The sequence below is a fragment of the Nannobrachium achirus genome, assembly GCF_963921795.1.
Source record: "Nannobrachium achirus genome assembly, chromosome: 8".
Lineage (NCBI taxonomy): Eukaryota > Metazoa > Chordata > Actinopteri > Myctophiformes > Myctophidae > Nannobrachium > Nannobrachium achirus.
Genome location: NC_137817.1, coordinates 53,236,135 through 53,257,607, shown reverse-complemented (window position 1 = coordinate 53,257,607; position 21,473 = coordinate 53,236,135). Strand labels below are relative to the sequence as shown.

The 21,473-nt window shown below is 44.7% G+C and overlaps 1 protein-coding gene across 6 annotated transcripts in view; it reads left to right on the top strand.

Moving 5' to 3' along the window:
* Positions 1-21,473, top strand: part of tenm4 (teneurin transmembrane protein 4) — a gene marked incomplete at both ends in the record, with an annotated part of 418,773 nt that overhangs the window by 134,871 nt on the left and 262,429 nt on the right. For all 6 annotated transcript variants that reach the window (XM_080731250.1, XM_080731249.1, XM_080731248.1 and 3 more), the window contains 2 exons: positions 13,236-13,394; positions 19,261-19,475. In XM_080731250.1, coding sequence (XP_080587376.1) covers positions 13,236-13,394; positions 19,261-19,475 — 374 coding nt within the window. The remainder of the gene's footprint in view (positions 1-13,235; positions 13,395-19,260; positions 19,476-21,473) is intronic.

Here is a 21,473-nt window from a genome sequence, read left to right as displayed (position 1 = left end):
CCCTGTAATTGGAAACTCTCGGTGAGTCAGGGTAATGAAGCCAATTACGGGACGTGACAGATGTTTTCGACTTCGCCCACGTGCGAAGTCTTTCGCTCAGCGCCTTTTTTTTTTTTTTCTTGTAAAACGGCACATTTTCAAAGTGCAAAAGACCTGGCGGGAGAGTGGGCGGGTGGGGGCCGTGGTGTTGATGTGGTTTTAAAGATGGTACTATTTTCTCCGCGGTGTGGCTCCTCTCTCATTAGCACATTTTGTTATACGTTCACCGTTTTAAGGTCGTCGGTATCCTCCTGTGTTTCACTTCCACGCACCCTGGGCATCCAGTCAAGGACAACGAGGTTGGGCCCTTGGCAGAAAAGCGCCTCGCCACAAGAGCATCCAACCCAGAAAAAGGCAATACAGTAACACTGCTGAAACATGCAGGCTTCACTTTTGTTTTGTATTTCCATTGGTGGACAGTTAACGAAGTACGCTTACCTGAGTACTTTACTTGAATATTTGTATTTTTCCATAGAGTGGCTGTGCGTGTGTCTGTAGCCTTTTTCCTCAGTGTTTTGCCATAGCAAAATGTGCGTACGTAGCATCATGTTTGTCTAGTGATGTCATATGTCGTATGTCTGTTTCCTCAGCGTGTGTGTAGCATAGCCTGTACATCCTAGACTCAAATTCTATCCTATCCTAAATCTGAAGCACGACCACCGCTCACTTCACATTGGGTGTGATTTTTTTTATACTTAAATTTCACTCCACTACAGATACGACAGATAGTGTAATTTTGACTCCACCGCATTGGAAGGGAAAAAAGTACCCAGGCTGTCCGCCGTCTGACCAACTGTCTGCATTCTGACATCACTGATACTAAACAGTGTCACCGCTATGGTAACAATACCCTACTGACATCAACAAAGCCCAACTGACATCACTGTCTGACATCACTACAGTGCCCACATTTGGAGATGGCATCACATACTGGCATGGACATTGGACACGGAACACCATATATGGGCATAAAAGAGTGCCAGCTAGACAGACGGATACAATGGGTATTGCACAACTGGACATCGATGGTGACTATTCTGCCCAACGGCCACTGGTCTGGGTTCTCCAACATTACTTCTGAGACTCCTACATTCATTCCCTCATCGCACACCCCCGGGCACAGGAGTAGTTTCAAATAATAATGGAGATCCACAACCGCCACAAAACAACTTGAGTAGTTTTAAAAGCAAGTACTCCAGTGCTTTAACTCAAGTGCAAATTTGGCAGAGCAACTTGTGCTTGAACCAGTAAGACTCAATAATAGGGAGATACACAAACTTTAGAAGGCAATGGTAGCCAATCAGGAGGGAATATGGGAAATGGGACAGATCCATGTTGATGACATGACTTTAGAGATACTGTGTATCGCTTTGCGTGATTTTAGGGCAAAATCTGTAGGAGCAGTGTCCAAAAATGTGTTTTGCAAGAATCTGCCTCATGGTGGCGCTAGAATAGTGGCATCTGAGAAATTAGTGGAGGTTGTGGTTTGGCAGCCAAGGAGTGTGTGTGCAAAGTTTGGCATGGATAGGGGCAACGGTGGCGGAGATATGAGTAGGGCAAAAGCGTGACGTGACGTGATGTGACGTGATGTGACAGACAGCCAGTGGAGGTTTTGATAGTAACTGCGACCTAGCGGTCGCAATAATAATTATATGACAGGAGTATCAGTACTTTGACTTGTGTACTGGGATGGAGTGCTTTTGTCCACACCTGACAGTATTTCATCAAGGCATTGCCACTCTTGTCATCATGCTGGTATAGCTAGCTAGTCGGTATTGATGTGATGTCTAATGAAAGGTGCGTTTGGCAGATTTATCCTGAAGATACAGGCCCAGGGTTGCATGATAATTTGTCTGCATATATAGGTTCTCCTTTCTGCGACAAGTCATCAGGATGTTTTGCTTGAGAACTGATTTGTGCTCCGTGGAAGCTTGTCTCGGGAAATTGAAAAATGGCTCATTGTTTTGGGCATACTGACCCGCATTCTTTGCTCTGACTGAGCGTGTGCTTTGTAGGGATGGGACGATATGAAAATGTCATATCACGACAAAAGAAATCGTGATTTACAATATTATTGTGATAATCAAAATCCATTATCCTGGGGCGGAACATTTGCCAAAAAATAGCAGATCTACAAGCTCACAATGCGTCACAACGCGACGCGTTGTGAGCTTTTTTGGCAAAGACATTTGATAGAGAGTGTGGCTATTTTTTGTCAAAGACATTTGATAGAGTGAAAAAAGACTTTCAAGTACGTAGGCCTATATTATAAGTACCTTTTATCAATTATAGAGGTTTTAAGTTGTACCAGATATGCAGCTCGGCAAATAAAAGGTGAATTGATCCCAGTGCATGACGGAGGACGATATCACCATAAATGAAATCTCCACGATACGATTACCGTGAGTGTTTTTTATCACGATAAACGATAATATCAAGTATCGTCCCATCCCTTGTGCTTTGTTGCTGCGTTTTATCTCTAAGATAAAAAATAAAAAATAATGCTGCTGCTGCTTCTGTCTGTCGGCAGAGGATGCCAGGGCAAACACACCCTGATTTATGAAGCTGTCGTTGCAAAAAAAAAAAGAAGAAAACATGAAAGATAAAGCTTGGCACCTCGATCGTTGCCATGCTGGGGAGAATAAAAAAAATAAAAAAGTACAAATGCGGGCTTCATTTTGAATTCCAGTGCCCTACATTCCAAATTGTTACCCTGACAGCTTTTATATTTGTTTTAGTCGTTACAGCATTAGTCTATATAGGTCAATATGCGTGCTGGAGGGGGCTTGCTGGATGCCAGCTTGGCATTCAGTATAAGAGCTATTTGTCAAGACTGTTATTTAATTTGAAAAATGTGGACTTTTATTAGTTTGCTGAATTGAAGTCGCGTGTTGCAGTGACATTACATGTCATGGACTGACTGCCAGTGAAAACGGAGGTGTGAAGGGATTTGAGTTGAAATAATCTGCGCCAGAAGGCTGCGGCAATGCATTCAGCACGCATTCATTCAAGTGTCTAAAAGAGATTAATTAGCCATATGTTTTCTAATGCGCGCGGCCCCCACTCAGTGATGGATGACTGACGGCTGAATTTTTCCACACCGACGCATTTCTGTCTCTTTCTGCTTTCACGGGACATCATTCAGTTTGCTAGGCTTGGACCTGAAAGGCAAGGATAAAAAAGAAAAAGAGAAAAAAAAAAAAAAAAAAACTCAGCTCATCGCCAGTGGTGGAAAGTAACTAAGTACATTTACTTAACTACTGTACTTAAGTACAGTTTTGAGGTATTTGTACTTTACTTGAGTATTTCCAGTTTTCTGTACTTTTACTTCTACTGCACTACATCTCGGATCCAGATATTGTACTTTTACTCCACTACAATTATTTGAAAACTTTGGTTACTAGTTACTTTGCAGATATAAATGATTATTATAAAACATACATTAATGCACTTCGCGATGCGACGCGTTGTGAGCTAGCTTGTAGATCTGCTATTTTCAAACATTTTGTACTTTGGTACTTTAAGTACATTTTGACGCCAATACTATCATACTTTTACTCAAGTACATTCTGAATTCTGGACTTTTACTTTTAACAGAGTATTTCTACATTGCTGTATTGATACTTTTACTCAAGTATAAAATGTGAGTACTTTTTTTTTACAACACTGCTCATCGCAGCATGTCTTGAAAGTGCTGTGGAGATGAGAGGATTGAGGTGCGGGGGGGGGGGGGGGGGGGGCTTTGGCAGAGCGAACCCACAGCGACGCGGGCACGCACAGCAGCAGCCCCCCTCTCTCTCTGAGATTGGCTGAGGAGTCTTCTGCCGCAGTACTTTCTTGTCCCCTAATTGGGCGCGTGCCGTGACCCAGCTTCCTGCCAAGAGATAAGCGAAAAACGAGGGCACAACATGTGCTCCGGACGAAAATGGGCAACGCCGCCGAGTAGTGTAATACCCTTGACAGGTCAGTGGCACCGTCGCCGGGCAGAGCGACCCGGCGCACAGCTTGTCTGTGCCAGTGTGCCGCCGCCCTCTCATTAGAGGCACCTTGTTATTCCACCAACCTGTCTTCGTATTGACGCCAGTCCCTGTGTTTTCTTTTTTAGCGCGCGAGTGTCTCGGCCAGGGGCGTCACAAGGGGTGGGGGGGGAAGTGGGACTGAGTTACTAAGGCCCAAGGTGGAAGGGGGCCTTAATTATTTTATACTTTAGCTATTGAAAAATAGTAGATATACAAGCTCGGTGCCGCGCTGCGAGCGTGTAGATCTACTATTTTTGAAAAGTCGTGAAAATGTGTACCAATCTTTGAATATATGTATTTTTTTTAAGCGAACATTTGCAACTAAAATTTTGCTTCTGGGGGGGTCGCTGGAACAAAATATTTTGAGATGGGGGTCCGTGGCCAAATACATATCATTTTGGGGGTCCTTCACATGAAAAAGTCTGAGCACCACTGACATAGAAACAGAGGTTTTTTTAAAAAAACCTTAGAAGGATTTGAAATATTCAGACTCCGCTCAAACTTTCACGCCTTTTCAAAAATAGCAGATCTACAAGCTCACAGCGCGGCACTCAGTGCCGCGCTGTGAGCTCGTATATCTGCTATTCTTCAATAGTTAAAGCACAAAATGTGAGTGAATCCTTGTACCCATGCAGGGCCCAGAATTTGGTGCGACACCCCTGGTCTCGGCAAAACGTCGGGAGGGCCCAGACAAAACGAATAATCCTTGAAGGCCGTCTGTTGGCCCGTAGCCATGCGCCTTCTGCATATCATAGATAGCGAGGAGGCGCTGGTGTAAATCAGTGAGGGGAGAGAGAACCGGCGACTCTCCATCTCGTTTCATCGTTAGAGGCTATAGCCCTCTAAGGCCCACTGTTGTAATATTACAACGTTTGTATTTTATCCAAAAAAAGGTTTAAATCGTTTTATTTTAGCTCCCCTTACCACCTAAACAACACCATTGGATTCTATTGTTTAGTATTACAATGCCATTGGCCACAATATTTGCATATAAATACCCCCCACAGAGGCTGACATTCACACCCGCCACACCCGCTGACATTCCAGAGTTTTGACGAACAACATCTCCCTTTTTCATGGAAGCTATTCCTCACAAAAACATAAGTAAAATGCCTGTACTATTTTTTTTGGTGATCATTAGAATGTCTAGAACATGTACATATGTTATTATTGTGAAAAATATCCCCCATATGTAAATTAGAGCATAATTTATGAATTATGATTTATGGCTATAAAACCTTACAAAAACATTTTTTTGAAAAAAACATTACATTTTCCTCTTTTTAGGACTCCTACAACACCATCTGATTTTCTTCAAATTTTTATTTCAAGTATTTCTATTTTTGGGCCTTAGAGGGATAGGGACGCTGGGGAAGGAAGAAAGAACGTCGCCCACGGAGAAGTGATTACTTGGACGTTTGGAACACAACCGCCCCCCCCCCCCCCCCCCCCCCCCCCCCCATCGTCCCGGTGCCTTTGATGCGATTGTTCATGCCGGCAAACGTACACCACCGTCCCGCGTCTCAGATCCTAACCAGTCAACGCGGGGCTAACAAATCAAAAAAGGAAAGCGTCTCTCTCTCCTGGAAGCCCTGCGAAATGCCAAACCGCCAAGCCATCTGTTTCTCAGCGACGCTTGTCTTTCCTCTTTCATGGACAACTCCAGAGCAGGGACGTGCAGAGAATATTAGAGAGGCGGGGGCTGAAACTTCTAAAAGGGCCTTTTGGTGAAAATATCGAAAATAGCGGACCTCCAAGCTTGGAAGTCTGCTATTTTCGGTGCTTGATACCACACTGAACTAAACATAATCAAGTCAATCCTAGAGGCAATTCTCTTGAATGCTGCCTTCAGGTGTGGCATGGAAAGGGGGCATTTGCATTTCTTTAACCTTCGTAAAAACTGCATTCAAGGTCTGGAGAGGGCACTTTTTACAGACGGATAAAAGGGCAGGGGCTCCCCTTTGATGTCTATGTGTGCACGTGCCTGCTCCAGAGCTGCAGAGGTAGGGGTGGGGAGGGGGGAGGGAGGGAGGATGTGCCGGCGGGCTGGAGAATGTTTGGTGATTTATTCGTTGGAATTTGTATTGTCTTTTTGAGATGTTTGCATTTTGTTTCACCTCTTTAAATAACCCCAAATCATCCGCATCCATCTCGAGGGGACGAAACCTGTTTGTCAACAAAAAGTAGTAGCGCTCACCCGGTGTGCATTAAGGCAAAGGAATTGGAATGTGTTCGCCACGGCGGGCGGATACAGTATACATCACTTATCTTTTAAAGTAATAAGCCGGCTATATCTGCAGACTTCTGTACGGAAGAACTATAGGCGGGGAGCATGAGCTCTGATATGCCATGATGAATGGAACGGATTCCACCGGGAGACGGACAGTTTGTTCTATTTATCAAGACTCTCAAAGCTCCTCTGACCAGATGTGATGCTCTGACACAACTCTGCCTTTAACCCGTTTAGGCCTAGAATTATTTGATGCTTTAACTAATGAAAAATAGCAGCTATTTTTTAAAAGTCGTGAAAATGTGTGCAAATCTTTGAATATATGTATCTTTAAAGCGAACATTTGTAACTCAAACTTTGCTTCTGGGGGTCCCTGGAACGACATCTTTTGAGATGGGGGTCCGTGGCCAAATACATATCATTTTGGGGGTCCTTGACATGAAAAGGTTTGAGCACCCCTGACATAGAACATAGTTTTTTTTTTCAAAAAACCTTAGAAGACACTTAAATACATTTTCATGATTTAAAAAAATATATCAGATCTACAAGTATACAAGTCTTGTATATCTGATACTTTTTAATAGTTAAAGCATAAAATAATGTGTTGAGTTTGGTCAAAGCGAACCACCATGTACTCTGAGATCATACTAGAGGAGTTTTAATAATGCTTCTCAAACTGTTTAATTTCAAGGACCCCCAGTTTGGTATTCTATAAATAATTCTGAGAGTGCACAATTGGAACCAAATGACCTTTATGGGTCCATGGGTTCATTTGGTTCCTAACTATTAATCTTTTAGCTTGGAACTCCCTTTAGGATCCTTGGGGCGGTCTTTGAGAACCACTGTCCTAACCAATTTTTTAAATAATGGTGCATCACACTTATATAATATTATATAAATATATAATATTGTAAAATGGATAATATCATAAGATGATCTTTTCTATCTTAAACATGCACACTCTGCACGATTTTTTGTGGGGCTTCTCTGCCTCTAATTGAAAGTGTTCAGTGGAAATGGACAGGACACGGGGAGAGACATGCAGTAGAGATAGTCGGGAACGGGACTCGAACCCGCAATGTGCTGTCAGGCTACTTTAGAGCCTAAGTGCCTGACAATAGCCGACCTCCAAGCTCACAACGCATCGCAGCTTGGAGGTTGCTCAGGTCGGCTATTTTCGGTACTTGATACCACACTGAACTAAACATAATCAAGTGAATACTGGAGATGTGGCGTAACGGCATGAATTTCTACACAGAGAGAGCAATTCTTTCAACATAAGATGCTGCATTCAAGTTCAGGAGAGTTTGCACAAGGCAATTCTCGTGAATGTTGCCTTCAGGTAAGGCATGGAAAGAGGGCATTTGCATTTCTTTCACCATAGTAAAAACTGCATTCATGGTCTGGAGAGGGCACTTTTTACAGACGGATACAAGGGCAGGGGCTCAAGCCCCCTTTGAGGTCTATGTGTGCACGTGCCTTCCCCTCATGATCGCTACAGTATTGTCTCTGTCGGGTGTCATATATCCAAAACTGTTACTTAAGTCAGGAACACTCACACCAAAGTAGATTTAACTATTTATTGCATAAATGGAATAGTTAAACTGCGTTATTAAAGGGCTCTGCGTTCAGGGGTGTTCCCTGAATTGTATTCAGGCAGCTTGCTATGCAAAATCAGGGAACGTTAAGCAAAACCCCCATCATAGGGATACAATAGCAGTACAATAGCAATGCATTGACATTAGCTTGAATCAACAGACGTAAATCACAAGTATTTGAGCCTATACCACTATACCAGACTCTGATCAAAAGGTTGGGGTGGAGGAGGCAGCTAAGCAGCAGCGGATTGGAAGCTTCGGATCTAAGACACAAACAGAGCTATAGTGAATGCAAGCTGTATTTTAAAGGAGCCTCCCTTACTGAGCGTGAGCTCTGATTGGAGGAAGACAGTGTGACATAATGACCAGCAGATCTGTGAATGAAGAATAGCAAAAGGATCTGACTGACAGCTGATTTCAGCTGGGCAGGCAAGACTGCAGGCGAGACTGCATGAACTAACACTAAAGCTGAATTTTTCAGGATTCAAATTCAAAAGAAGCAAAAAAAGAAGTAGCAGATCTACAAGCTCAAAGCGCTTCGCGCCACATTTCGAGCTTGTGGATCTGCTACTTTTGATGCTTTTGTCTGTGTGATGCTGTAGTTAGTATGATCAAGTAGGGCAGGCTTTACGAAAAAACACAAAATGTTAGAACATGGTGATATGAATTTTCTACCCGGTAGCAACAATGTCAAAAAGCCTCAGCTGTCTAAACAGTCATTGTTTCGACTGTTTGCCATGTCAAAAGTCCTCTCTTTCACTTCGCATGTATCTCCTTGTAGTTGTTTCTCTTGTTCCAACTGGACCCCTAAGGCAGTGGTTCTCAACCTGTGTGTCGGGACCCCCCAGGGGGTCCCCAAATTATTTTGGGGGGTCCCCAGATGATTAACTTAATGTGCAACATTGTTTTCTCACTCAACAGCAAACAAACCAACATAAAGTTTAAGTGTATAGAGGGTATATCTGCACATTTCTAAAGTGACAATTTAAGGACTTTTTAACACCTCTAAAACCAGTAAGACTCCCTAATTGGGAGATAAGCGATCGTCAGGTCACCCAAGTCGCTGGGGGGAGGAGTTTAGCGGCGGCGCCAGGGGGTCCCTGGGGATCCCTGGAGACAGCCGGCGGAGGTTTTGATAGTAACTGCGACCTGATGGTCGCAATGACAAATTAAACATTGGCCAAATTGTCAAATAATGAGGGAGAAATTGTGAAAATAGACAATCTGCTATTTTCACAATAGAACTATGTTATACAAAATGTAACGTCTCAACTCATAGTGCTCGTCGTGGGGGGGGGGGGGGGGGGGGGGGAGGGAGGGAGGGTCCCCCAGTTATATTTATTTTGGGGGTCGCAGGCCTGAAAAGGTTGAGAATCACTGCCCTAAGGGGTCCATTTTAGAGTCCTTAGGGGCCCTTGAAAAGTTTGAGATAGAAGCACGGCTGCAGTGTGAGGCCAGTTCCAGGGTATTGGGGTATCACAGAGGGCATCATTTCAGAAGGAAGAGGGGAGATGACATTCAGTTCTGGATCTTTGGTTCCTGTTGGGATCTTTTATGGACACGGCTCTCAGTGAGAGAAATGTATCCTTGGTAAACAGCGGGTTCAGCTAGCGTGACCGTGTTTAAAGTGGGAAAAGTGGTTTTCAGCGGTAAAACAAGTTGAAGGACAAAGTGAGACTGTAAATTCATACGGGCAGAACTGCAGCGCTGGTCATTCTCCAAAGGCTGCTCGGTGATTCTACTCTCTGTGTAGCAGCGAGGCACTGCAACACCGTCCCGCAGGACAGTGATTCTCACAGTGGGGCCCGGGGACCCCCCTAGGGGTCCTTGAGGGGCTTCCAGGGGGGTCCTCCCGGCATGAAGTATCAACATCGCTTTAACCACTTTATCCTTCGATATGCATCGCCTATTGGAAATAATAACTGCTATTTTCAAAACACTCTTGAACAAAATGTGCTTGTAGATGTGTTATTCTCTTTAGCTGTGCTGCTACTATCTACAAAAATACTAAAATATTTTCCGATGGGGGTCCATGCCACGGCCAGGGACGTGTTGGGCCTCTGATTCAGCCTGGGAAAGTTGGGAGTTGGAGAGGCCCTCATTGTGTGCGACCGATGCCAGATTTTTTCGCCTTCCGGACGTCCCGCGAGGCCCCGAATACTAACCAATGAACGGTTACTGTGATTTTAGGTCTCATAGTTTTTCAATCTAATGATGTTGTATGTAGACCATCCAGGGGTAGTCAAGGAAGCTAGGGAGTAGTGGGCCGGTATTCAGAAGATAGACAAGCCAGTGGAGCCAATGTGATGGCTCTGTGAGCTGCTGCTACTCAGCACTATTGAGATCTCTCTCTATAGTGCTGCTGCTACTCAAAGATTTCAGATCATGAGAGACGAGGCAGGGGCCAATTACATGAGATGTATTTACTTTGTGTGTCTGCCTTTTTTTTTCAATGGCCGGCCTGGACCGGCCGGGAATGGACCGGCCCTTCGGGAGTTGTCCCACTTTTCCCAATGGCCACGGCCAAATATATGCATACATTTGGGGTCTTGCCATAGTACACAGCAAAGAGACAGAGGAGATCTGAGCACTCTGACAAATCTGGAGGAGAGACAGTAGTAGTAAAAGTAGCTTGTAGATCAGCTATTGTATTTTATTCTATTGTTATTTTATGCCATTCAGCAATGTGTGTTATGGCCAATTTGGGTCGGATTTATTTCAGTTTTGTGCAAACGTGTAATTAATCAGTGATTTGACGTGATCAGTGTCATCATGTTAACACATTTAAGTTCTATAACCTCTTCTCTGCAACAAACACATCAGTTCTCTCGCTGAAAGTTGTCGGGCGGGCGAGCAGAAACGCTGCGAATGTAACTCAAAGCGGCTTAATGTTATCGAGGAAGGAATAAATGGAATTGCATTACAAAAAGGAAACATTTCTAAGCAGTTAAAGCGGAAATCCCTCCACTCCCGGGCTCTGCTGCAGCAACTGTCTTGATCATTTCACACGATGATTGAATTGCACGGTGATTAGTCCGAGGGGGCTTTAGAAGAGAACTGACCAGGGACTCGGGCAGGCAGGGGTGTCGCACCAAATTCTGGGCCCTGGGTACAAGGATTCACTGCGGGCCCCCCATGAATGTTCTTCATAGGGGAGGGGGTTTAACCCACTTAGATTGGGAACGCATTATTATTACGCATTATTTTGTGCTTTAACTATTGAAAAATAGCAGATATACAAGCTCACAGCGCGGCACCGAGTGCCACGCTGCGAGCTTGTAGAGCTGCTGTTTTTGAAAAAATGTGTGCAAGTCTTTGAATATTCTAAATTCTTCTAAGGTTTTTTTTCCCCATCTTAAAATATTTTGTTCCAGCCTTCCAGGGAGTGGCAGGGACCCCCCAGAAGCAAAATTTGAGTTACAAATGTTCGCTTAAAAAATACACATATTCAAAGATTTGCACACATTTTCACGACTTTTCAAAAATAGCTGATCTACAAGCTCGCAGCGCGGCACTCGGTGCCGCGCTGTGAGCTTGTATATCTGCTATTTTTCAATAGCTAAAGTATAAAATAATGAAGGCCCCTCCACCTTGGGCCCTAGTAACTCAGTCCCACTCCCCTCCCCCCCCTTGTGACGCCCCTGCTCGGGGCGGGCGGTAGGAATGGGCTTCTGTTTGCCGTTTTCTGCTGACTGTTTACTTCCAAGGTGGCTTTTTTTTGCCTTACTAAGCTCGCTGTGTCTCGTCCCTTATTGGTGATCTGTCATGGTCAGCCCCTCCCCCCCTCCCCCCCTGCTCCCAGTCCCATTGTTCCAGAGGACATTCCCTTTGTCGCCCTTGTACAATGGCACCGTGCGTCGGTTTCTCCACGGTGTGTTCACATTCAAACCTCCCCTGTTTGTCTCTCCCCCTGCAATGCATGCTGACCTGGTGGTTTCCTTTGCTTTGCCAGGGGGAATTAGTAAGGTACTGGTGGGGGTGGGGGGGGGGGGGGTGGCAGTGTCGCCGCAGGGATGGGTGTCCCGGCCGTGCCCCGTGTCGTTTTTTGGAAGCACTCGGAGAGATGTTGTGACCCCCCACGGCCCGGGGCGGTCGGTCAGGATTGCATTCATCACCTTTTGGTCTCTTTCTCGCTCAGCACATTTTGGAAAGATAACCATTTAACCATTAAACTAGCCTGACACTCAGCCTGAATTGACATATCGTTTCACTCCATTATTCAGTCTGAAACTGCTTTCATCCAAGGCAGTTTCTGGGATGGGCGTTGCCAAAGAGGCAGTCTTCTGTGATTGGTTCACCGTCTGACCAACACAACATTAGCAAAGCTGATGACGTAGTGTTGTTATGTGGCTGGCTACTAGCCTGTTGCTTGCTACTTGCTAACCAAAGAAACAGAAAGAGGAGGCTCAAAGTTGCCTACAATGATGCTCTGAGGATTCTAGATGGCATAGTGCCATGCAGTCACTTGTTTGTTTCATGTGGTATCCAGTCCACACACGTGAGGCTCTCTTGGTCTTAAGACATTCAATGTATGGTTTCATGTCTGGCCTGAATGAGTCCCAGAACAGCACAATATTGAGGATATAGTCCAGTGTTTCTCAAATGGGGGTACGTGTACCCCTAGGGGTACACGGAGGTACTGCAGGGGGTACTCAGAAAATGCCCCCCAAAAATAAAAATAGAAGTAGTCTATAAATCATGATATTATTCTTTGTTAAATAATTAAGTACAATTGAATTAGAAGGTGAAAAAAACTTTTACTGTTATGTTTAATGATGACACTTGGAGAAGCCTGATAGTTGCTAATCCAAATTACATAGGCAACTGGAAAGTTATTGACATGAAAACTGGACTAAAATGTTATGCCCACAGTGTTGAAAATAAATCATCATATACCGCTATGGTTTTAATTTCAGTTTTATAAGGAAAATGTTGTTGTCGGGTAAAGGGGGTACTTGGATTAAAAAATCTGGGAAAGGGGGTACTGAAGCCAAAAAAGATTGAGAAACACAGTCAATCCTGTGAAGTGCAGTCTCCGGTTCTCATCCAGGCTGCGTACACACGGGAGAGTCAGCCTATACTCATGATTTTATGTCTGTTTTTATTGTTTTTTGGGTATACTGTTATTGTTTTGTTTTTTAAATGTTGTTGACTGTATTTACTCTATGGACCCTCTGTGTGTCTGGAATAAAGATTGAATTGAATTGAATAATATAAAGACATAATTCGGAGACTGACTTTGATGTTCTGGGTTGTGTGTGTGTGTGTGTGTGTGTGTGTGTGTGTGTGTGTGTGTGTGTGTGTGTGTGTGTGTGTGTGTGTGTGTGTGTGTGTGTTTTTTTTTTCCAGCCATGCACCTCTTTGGGTTGAACTGGCACCTGCAGCCCGTGCAGAGACAGTTGTACCAGCTGTCAGAGGACAACGCCAGCGGCGTGCCTTTCCCCACCGACCTGGCACTGCCACCGTTGGGCAACACGGGCCTGGAGATAGCCAGGGGCAAAGACGACGGTGAGTTCAGTCATTTAAAGGTTTTCATTAAACACTTTCTTCATTACAAATCTTCAATGCCAGTGTGTGATAACTTCAATACTGTTTCGAGTTCATAAAACTTACATGAACGATTTGGGAGACGATAGGGAACAATTTATTTGCTACGTGTCTGGTGTAGCCTAATGATCATTTAAAAAGAAACGAAAGAAAAGAAAAGAAAATGAAAATCGACTTGCACCAAAATGAGCAGCGCAATTATAACAAAACAAAACAAAACAAAGAAAAAGTTTTCCAAATCTTCAAGTTCCACCAGTGACATTTAGGAACTCATGCAAAGTCTCTTTACTAATTGATCCGCCGTCCAAGCTTCTCTCCCGTTGTGCTCGGAGTCTGCGCTCTCTGCGGCATGCATGCACAGATCTGCTCTGTAATCCAGTGCAAGATGCAAGGAGACGGAGTGGGCAGATGAAGACTTGTTGTTTTGTTCCTGAAGGGAGAAAAATGGAGACAGCTTTTATGGATGGATGGAAGGTCCAGGAACTGGACTGTAGGGGAGGGGAGGGGGATTAGCCTTCCCAGCCTCCTCGGAACTGACGCGATCCTTTCATCTTCCCTGGCAGTCAAAGTGACCATGTGCCCACCGCCCCGTGGTACCAACCCAACCCAACACGTTCCATTCCAGCACACACACACACACACACAGGGGCGTCACAAGAGTGGGGGCGAAAGTGGGACTGAGTTACTAGGGCCCAAGATGGAGGGGCCTGGAATCATTTTATACTTTAGCTATTGAAAAATAGCAGATCTACAAGCTCGTGGCGCGGCAACGAGTGCCGCGCTGCAAGCTTGTAGATCTGCTATTTTTGAAAAGTCGTGCAAATGTGTCCAGATCTTTGAATAGGCTATATGTGTCCCTGGAACAAAATATTTTGAGATGGGGGTCCGTGGCCAAATACATATCATGTTGGGGGTCCTTCACATGAAAAAGTTTGAGCACCATGCACTGACATAGAAACATAGAAGGACTTGAAATATTCAAAGCCTTGCACACAGTTTTTTTTCTTCAAAAATAGCACATCTACAAGCTACAATCTATACACAAACGCCAGCTTCCGATTTTCACCGCTTTTTTCCGCATGCGGGTGCAAACGGGGTTGATGGTGGTGTTGGTTGGCGATCGGGGTCATTACCATATAGATGAAAACTGGAGAGATGTCCGTTTCATTTACCCGCATGACAAGAAGTGTGTTTAACTAACATGAAGGTGCCACTACAGGCCGACTTTCGGCCTGTCATGGGCAGCTGCTGTTGTTGAAGGGAAATCGATAGCCATGGCTCTCTGAGTCTGTATCATTCGGGCACCCGATGTCCCCCCCCCCTGCCACCCCCGCTGTCCCCACCAGCAACCCTGATGGTCAGTTTAATGTTCTGCCAAGGTGATGCACAGGGACGTGCTGGCCATTGGGAAAAGCGGGACAACTCCCGAACGGCCGGTTCATTCCTGGCCGGTCCAGGCCGGCCATTAGGAAAAAATTTAGAATAAAATATCGGCCTTCGTTCCATTTTGGGGGCTGGGCGTCCAACAAAGTAAATCGTCGCTGTCGGGCAGAAACCTCGTATCTCAGTTTCAAATGTGTACGTTCTTTCGCAAAGTAAAGCCCTGCTTCATCATACAAGGCCGTCGCACAAAAGTAGTGAAAACAGCAGATCTACAAGCACACAACGCCTCGCGGTGCGAGGCGTTGTGTGCTTGTAGATCGGCTGTTTTCACTAGTTTGAATCATTTTTAAAATGATAAATACAAAACAAACGGTTTTGGACATACAAGGTTTCCACCCGACAACGATGAAATATAACTCATGTACAGTAATTGGCCCACTGGCTTGTCACTTGTCATGATCTGAAATGGCAAATCTTTCAGGAGCAGCAGCGCTATAGAGAGAGATATCTCTCTATGGCGCGCAATGAGGGCCTCTCCAACTCTTTTTCCCGGGCTGAATCAGGGGCCCAGCACGTCCCTGCCTGATGGTCAGTTTAATGTTCTGCCAAGGTGATGCAGATGTGTACGGCCTCTTCTCGCTCGCCCGCCTTCCCCACTCTCTCTCTCTCGCTCTCCGTCTCGTATATGACGTTCACCGAGGGATGAGAAGTGAGAGAGAAATGAGAGACAGCCATTTAGTTAATCCATTAAAACCTGAAAAATACAACAAAAAAGAAAAATCACACCCATGTGAACTGAGCGGTGGTTTACCCACCAACCCCTCCCCCCTTCCCCCCTGTGTGTGTGTGTGTGTGTCTGTGTGTGTGTGCGCGTGTGTGTGTGTGCCTGGCCTGGCCTGAAAACAGCGCCCCTCCCTTAACATGTGTGGTCATAAAAGGTACTACACCACAGGCTTGAGGCTACATACAGACCCACCCACCCACCCACCCACCCACATACATACAAACATACCTACACACACGGCCACGCTATGGAGACGGTGTGACCACCGCTCAAAAATCTTCTGAATCCTAAGGTTTTCTGAAAAACGTACCGGTATGTTTCTTTATCTGCGGTGCTCAAACTCTTCAATGACAAGTGCCCCTAGAATTATTTGTATTTGACCCGCGGACCCCCATCTCAAAGTATTTCATTCCAGGGAACCCCCCCCCCCCCAGAGGCAAAGATTTTAGTAAAAAATGTTAGCTTTAAAAGAATATTATATTCAAAGATTTTTCACAAATTTGCACAGGTTTTCAAAAAACACCAGACGCTATGAGCTTGTATATCTGCTATTTTTGAACAGCTATAGTATAAAAGTGATTACATGGCACTCGTGGCGTTCCCGGTGCTAGCTGGTTAACCGCCGGGCTCATTATCACTGGTCTCGGCGTATGATTTATTTAAACAGACTGATGAGCACCCCATTAACGGCGTACATAAACGCGCGCGCGGCGTGCGCGCACACAACCGCCCCGCCACCCCTCCGACATGTAGAAAACCAGGCCCCAGTGGGCGCGGAGTTATGTAAAAGCCAGTATCTGGGAGACTGGGGGGTTGGGGGGGGGGAAAAAAGCTTGTCTCGTGTCCAGGAGCGTCACACCAAATTCTGGGCCCTGGGTACAAGGATTCACTGCGGGCCCCCCATGAATGTTAACTATTGAAAAATAGCAGATCTACAAGCTCACAGCGCGGCACCGAGTGCCGCGCTGCGAGCTTGTAGATCCGCTATTTATTTGGGGGAAAAAAGTGAAAATGTGTGCGAAAAACCTATGTTTCCATGTCAGTGGTGCTCAAACTTTTTCATGTGAAGGACCCCCAAGATGATATGTATTTGGCCACGGACCCCCCATCTCAAAATATTTCGTTCTAGGGACCCCCCAGAAGCAAAATTTGAGTTACAAATGTTCGCTTAAAAAAATACATATATTCAAAGATTTTCACACATTTTCACGACTTTTTCAAAAATGGCAGATCTACAAGCTCGCAGCGCGGCACTCGGTGCCGCGCTGTGAGCTTGTATATCTGCTATTTTTCAATAGCTACTAGGGCCCCTCCACCTTGGGCCCTAGTAACTCAGTCCCACTTTCCTCCCCCTTGTGACGACCCTGCTGGTGTCTTCACCGATAGAAGCCCACGTCAACCCGCTGATGGACTTTTTGAGGAGACTGCCATCTGCCGTGCCACATGTAACCTTACGCCGCCGCCGCCGCACCGTGTCAGCCCGTCAAACCCCGTGGGTGGTGTTGCGTGGAAGTCTGCTTTAGGCCAACAAGACCGGGAACGCATTATAATTTAACCATTATGTTATGCTTTGACAATTGAAAAATAGCAGATATACAAGCTCGCAGCGCGGCACCGAGTGCCGCGCTGCAAGCTTGGTAGATCTGCTATTTTTGAAAGATCTTGAACGTTTGTGCAAGACACGTCTTTGAATATTTTTTTGACCCGATTCTATAAGTGTCTTCTAAAATCCTTCTAAACCTTTTTCACGTCAAGGACCCCTAGAATTGTATGTACCGGTATCTCTAATCTGACCGTGGACCCGCATCTCAAAATATGTTGTTCCAGGGACGCAGAGAAAGAAAGATTTGAGTTACAAATGTTCGCTTTAAAAATATATATATATTCAAAGATTTGTACACATTTTCACAATTTTTTCAAACATGGCAGATCTGCAAGCTCGCAGCTCGGCACACGGTGCCACGCTGTGAGCTTGTATATCTGCTATTTTTCAATAGAGTATAAAACAATTCCTGATTTTAATGGGTTAGTAGACATCACTGCAGCAAATTGGCCCGTCTTACGGGCGAGCAGATGTCGGCACCTCCACCGAGTCCAATGGAAGGAGCTTTAGAGAGCATATGGAAAACCTTTTATTATTATTTTTTCCCTGTTGGGTGCAGTGCTACTGTAGTACCTGTTTACTTCACTCACAGAGCTCCCTCCACTGCAATGAGGCAGAGGAGAGTACCATGTACCTTTTTCTTTTACCTCTTTGTAGGCCTACGTGTAGAATAATCTGTCTAGGACTTATTTGAATGAATAAAACATCATTTCAGACAGTCTACTGTATGTGGTATAGTATGCTAATACTGTATACAGATATAACCAAGTACTGTACATCTGCAGTGGTTGGATACTAGACGCACTGCCATCTTTATTGCAGTTTGGACATCATTGCAATTAACTCTCTTAGTCTGGAGAGAGAGAGAGAAGCATGAAAACTATTTTTGACATAATGTTTTATTTGACGAAAAAAAAAAAAAAAACTACACCGACTCATTAAAGCAAATGCATTCCTACACCAATCCCTTGAACTAACCACTGCATGTTAGTGCTTTGAAGATGGAATGCTGAACACCAATTTGTAAAACATGTATTTTATTTTACTTTTTTACCTTGGCTTGTTAAATTAATATTTTGTTATTTTTAAAGGGAGACGAGCCTTATGATTTGAGCTCCTAAACCTTTTTGGCAGCCCACTACTCATTCCGTTCAATACACTCAAGTAAAACGGTCATGGGGGAGGGGGGGGGGTTCTCTCATCTGGCCCGCAGTGGCAGTGAGAAGGGTCATTTGTTTTGGCTGGCTGTCAGCGTGATACAGTGATTCTATCCCTGCCTTCTGAGAGACGGACTCTGTCTGCCCTCCGCACGCCAGGATTAAGCCCTTACCACCGGGACCACTTCATTTTTTAAATATTTTGGCTATTCAAAAATAGCAGATATACAAGCTCATAGCGCGGCACCACACTATGAGCTTGGAGATCGGCAATCTTTTTATTTAATTTTTACCGTGAAAATGTGTGTAAATCTTTGAATTATATTCTTTTAAAGCGAACATTTCAAACTCATATCTTTGCTTCTGGGGGGTCCCTGGAACAAAATATTTTGAGATGGGGGTCCAGGGCCAAATACGTGGCCATCATTTTGGCATGAAAGAGTTTGAGAGGGGGCGCCTGTTGGCCTACTGGTCCAGGCGCATACCACTTAGGCATTGCCACATAGGCATGGATGCCTGGCGGCCTCGCCGGTTCGATTCCCGATCCGGACGACCGTTGGCGCGTGTCACTCCCCGTCTCTCCCCCCATTTCCTGTCAGTCTACTGCCCTATCAATAAAGGCATAAAAGCCCAAAAAGTTTGAGAACCACTGACATAGAAACGTGCGTTTTTCAAAAACCTTTGAAGGATTTAGAAGACATTTATAGAATCGGGTCAAAATATTCAAAGACTTTGTGAACAAATGTTCACGATTTTTCTAAAATAGCAGATCTACAAGCTCGCAGCGCGGCACCAATAGCTAAAGCATGAAATAATGGCTAAAGCGGTTCGAGTCTACCCGGTCTCGACGGGTTAATGGTGCGGCTCCCTTTTGACTGATTTACCCCGTGTGTGATGCAGGCAAATTGGACAGCTTGTTCCCGGATGACAGCTTCATAGACACGGGGGAGATTGACGTGGGCCGCAAGGTCGCCCAGCAGATCCCGCCCGGCGTCTTCTGGCGCTCCCAGGTCTTCATCGATCACCCCATGTACCTCAAGTTCAACGTGTCCCTGGGCAAAGACGCCCTGGTGGGCATCTACGGCAGGAGAGGCCTGCCACCCTCGCACACACAGGTAAGAGGAGGGGGGGACCTTCCACAGTTCAATCCCAGTGGTGGAAAGTACTGTAATTCACCCTTTGTTGTTCTCTGGTTGGTCCGTGACTGACCAACCAGCAGGCTCTATCTGCCTTGTCCTGCCCTGGTTCCACCTTTTTTTATGGTGAATTTGCTAAAACATAATTGTTGGAGAAATAAAAACATTTAAAAACATGCTGAGTCACTATGCTGCCACTGAGCTGCTCCATTTGACTGAAACCAAGTTTGAAATTAGAATTGAACACACAGAATAACAATACGAAGCAACTGAATTAAAATGGTAGTGGATGGAGTGTCCCACCGAATGTCCCACCAAGACACAACAACCAATGGGTGTGAAGAGGGGCGAGACAACAGGCGGGACTTGACAAAGGGTGAATTGTGGGCTCACTGAAAGGTTATACCAAATCTTTCTAGGTCAAGTTTATTAACCCCTTTATTATAAAAAAAACAAAAAAAAAAAAACGACTGTACAAAGGCAGGGCCCTTAGCCAATGAGGAGCAGCGTTCTTGGTGACATCACCACCAACAAGTGCAACCTGATATAAATAACAACAATACGTGGGCTGGAGACCAGTATGTTACTTATATCAGTATGTTATACCCACATTTTATAAATCAAGGTTATTCTCCTCAAAAAAATTACCGACAGTACAAAGGCAGGGCCCTTAGCCAATGAGGAGCAGCCAAAGGGTAGATCTTTGTGCCCATACATGGTGTTCCATGTGAGCCCACACTGTTTCATAGGAACAGTATTTCTAGTTAAAGGAGTAGTTCACCCCCAAAATTACTTTTTTTTTCCTATTGATTACTCACGGTATGGAGACTTGAGTTCAATAATATGTTTTTGTATTTGTCGCATTCCTAACAAAAACATATTATAGTACATTTACCCCCATTGACGAATGCATTTGGGTCCCCATCAGGAATCAATGGGGGTTATTGTAATCGATTATTTGTCTTAGGAATGCGACAAAAAACTAAAAATAAGTCTCATACTAAGAAACTACTAAGAAAACTTTACTTTGAAATAATTGTAGAGGAGTGAAATAGGCTATTTGCTTCAAAGCTTCACAAGTCCTGCCTTTGGCAAGACAGTAGATTTTCAGGGGATTGGTACATTAACTCTCATACTGCCAGATTATTTATTTATTTATTGGGTCTGGTGCCATCAAAAAGCGGCTTATCTTTGCGACGTTATAGTAGATAGACAGACAGACATTTATTTATTTATTTTTATTTTTTTGGGTTGTGCAATAGTGCACTTTGGTCTGCCAGGCAGCAGAGGGCGGCGTCATGCGAGAATGAATGTGAATTTGCCTGTTATGTGTTGAAGAAGAAGAAGACCAGTCACTGGCCACAGAGCCTCAGAGCCAGAGGGAATCAACAAGGAAGTGAATTGTTCTCCGTTGATCTAACGCATAATGGATTTTTTACACCATCACTGCGGAAAATGTGTTTACAGTAGACGGCCGCGCGACCCCTCATCAGCTTACAGTCATCAGACGAACGAACCGAACGAGCGCCGTATTGGCGGAGAGGTCTTGCGCAATCGGGCGAACGTGAACGTTCAAAGCGTTGGGAGAGTTAAGAAGGAGGGCATTTGTAAAGGTGTTGTTACGTAAATGCTGTTCAGATTCTTATTTCCAATGAAAAGAAGTGTCGAAAAGTGACTTTTGTTTTCAGTAACGAAAGAGAAGAATGAACAAGGCTAAACAGTGAAAAGAACCTTTATTTCCACTTTTCCAGAAACAAATGCAGGGAAATGACAGGAAATGCGGAAGCTTTGAAATGGCACATCTGTAGTGGCGTAGTAGTTTAAGCTAATGAAAAATGGACATACTCAAGTAAAGAAAAGTACAGTACAGTACATGTACTTAGTCACTTTCCCACCACAGGCAGATTTCCTTCTGCGCCGGCGGTGACTCCATCCTTATCATGAAAGGACGGAGCCTGCCGCGTCATTGTTCATTCA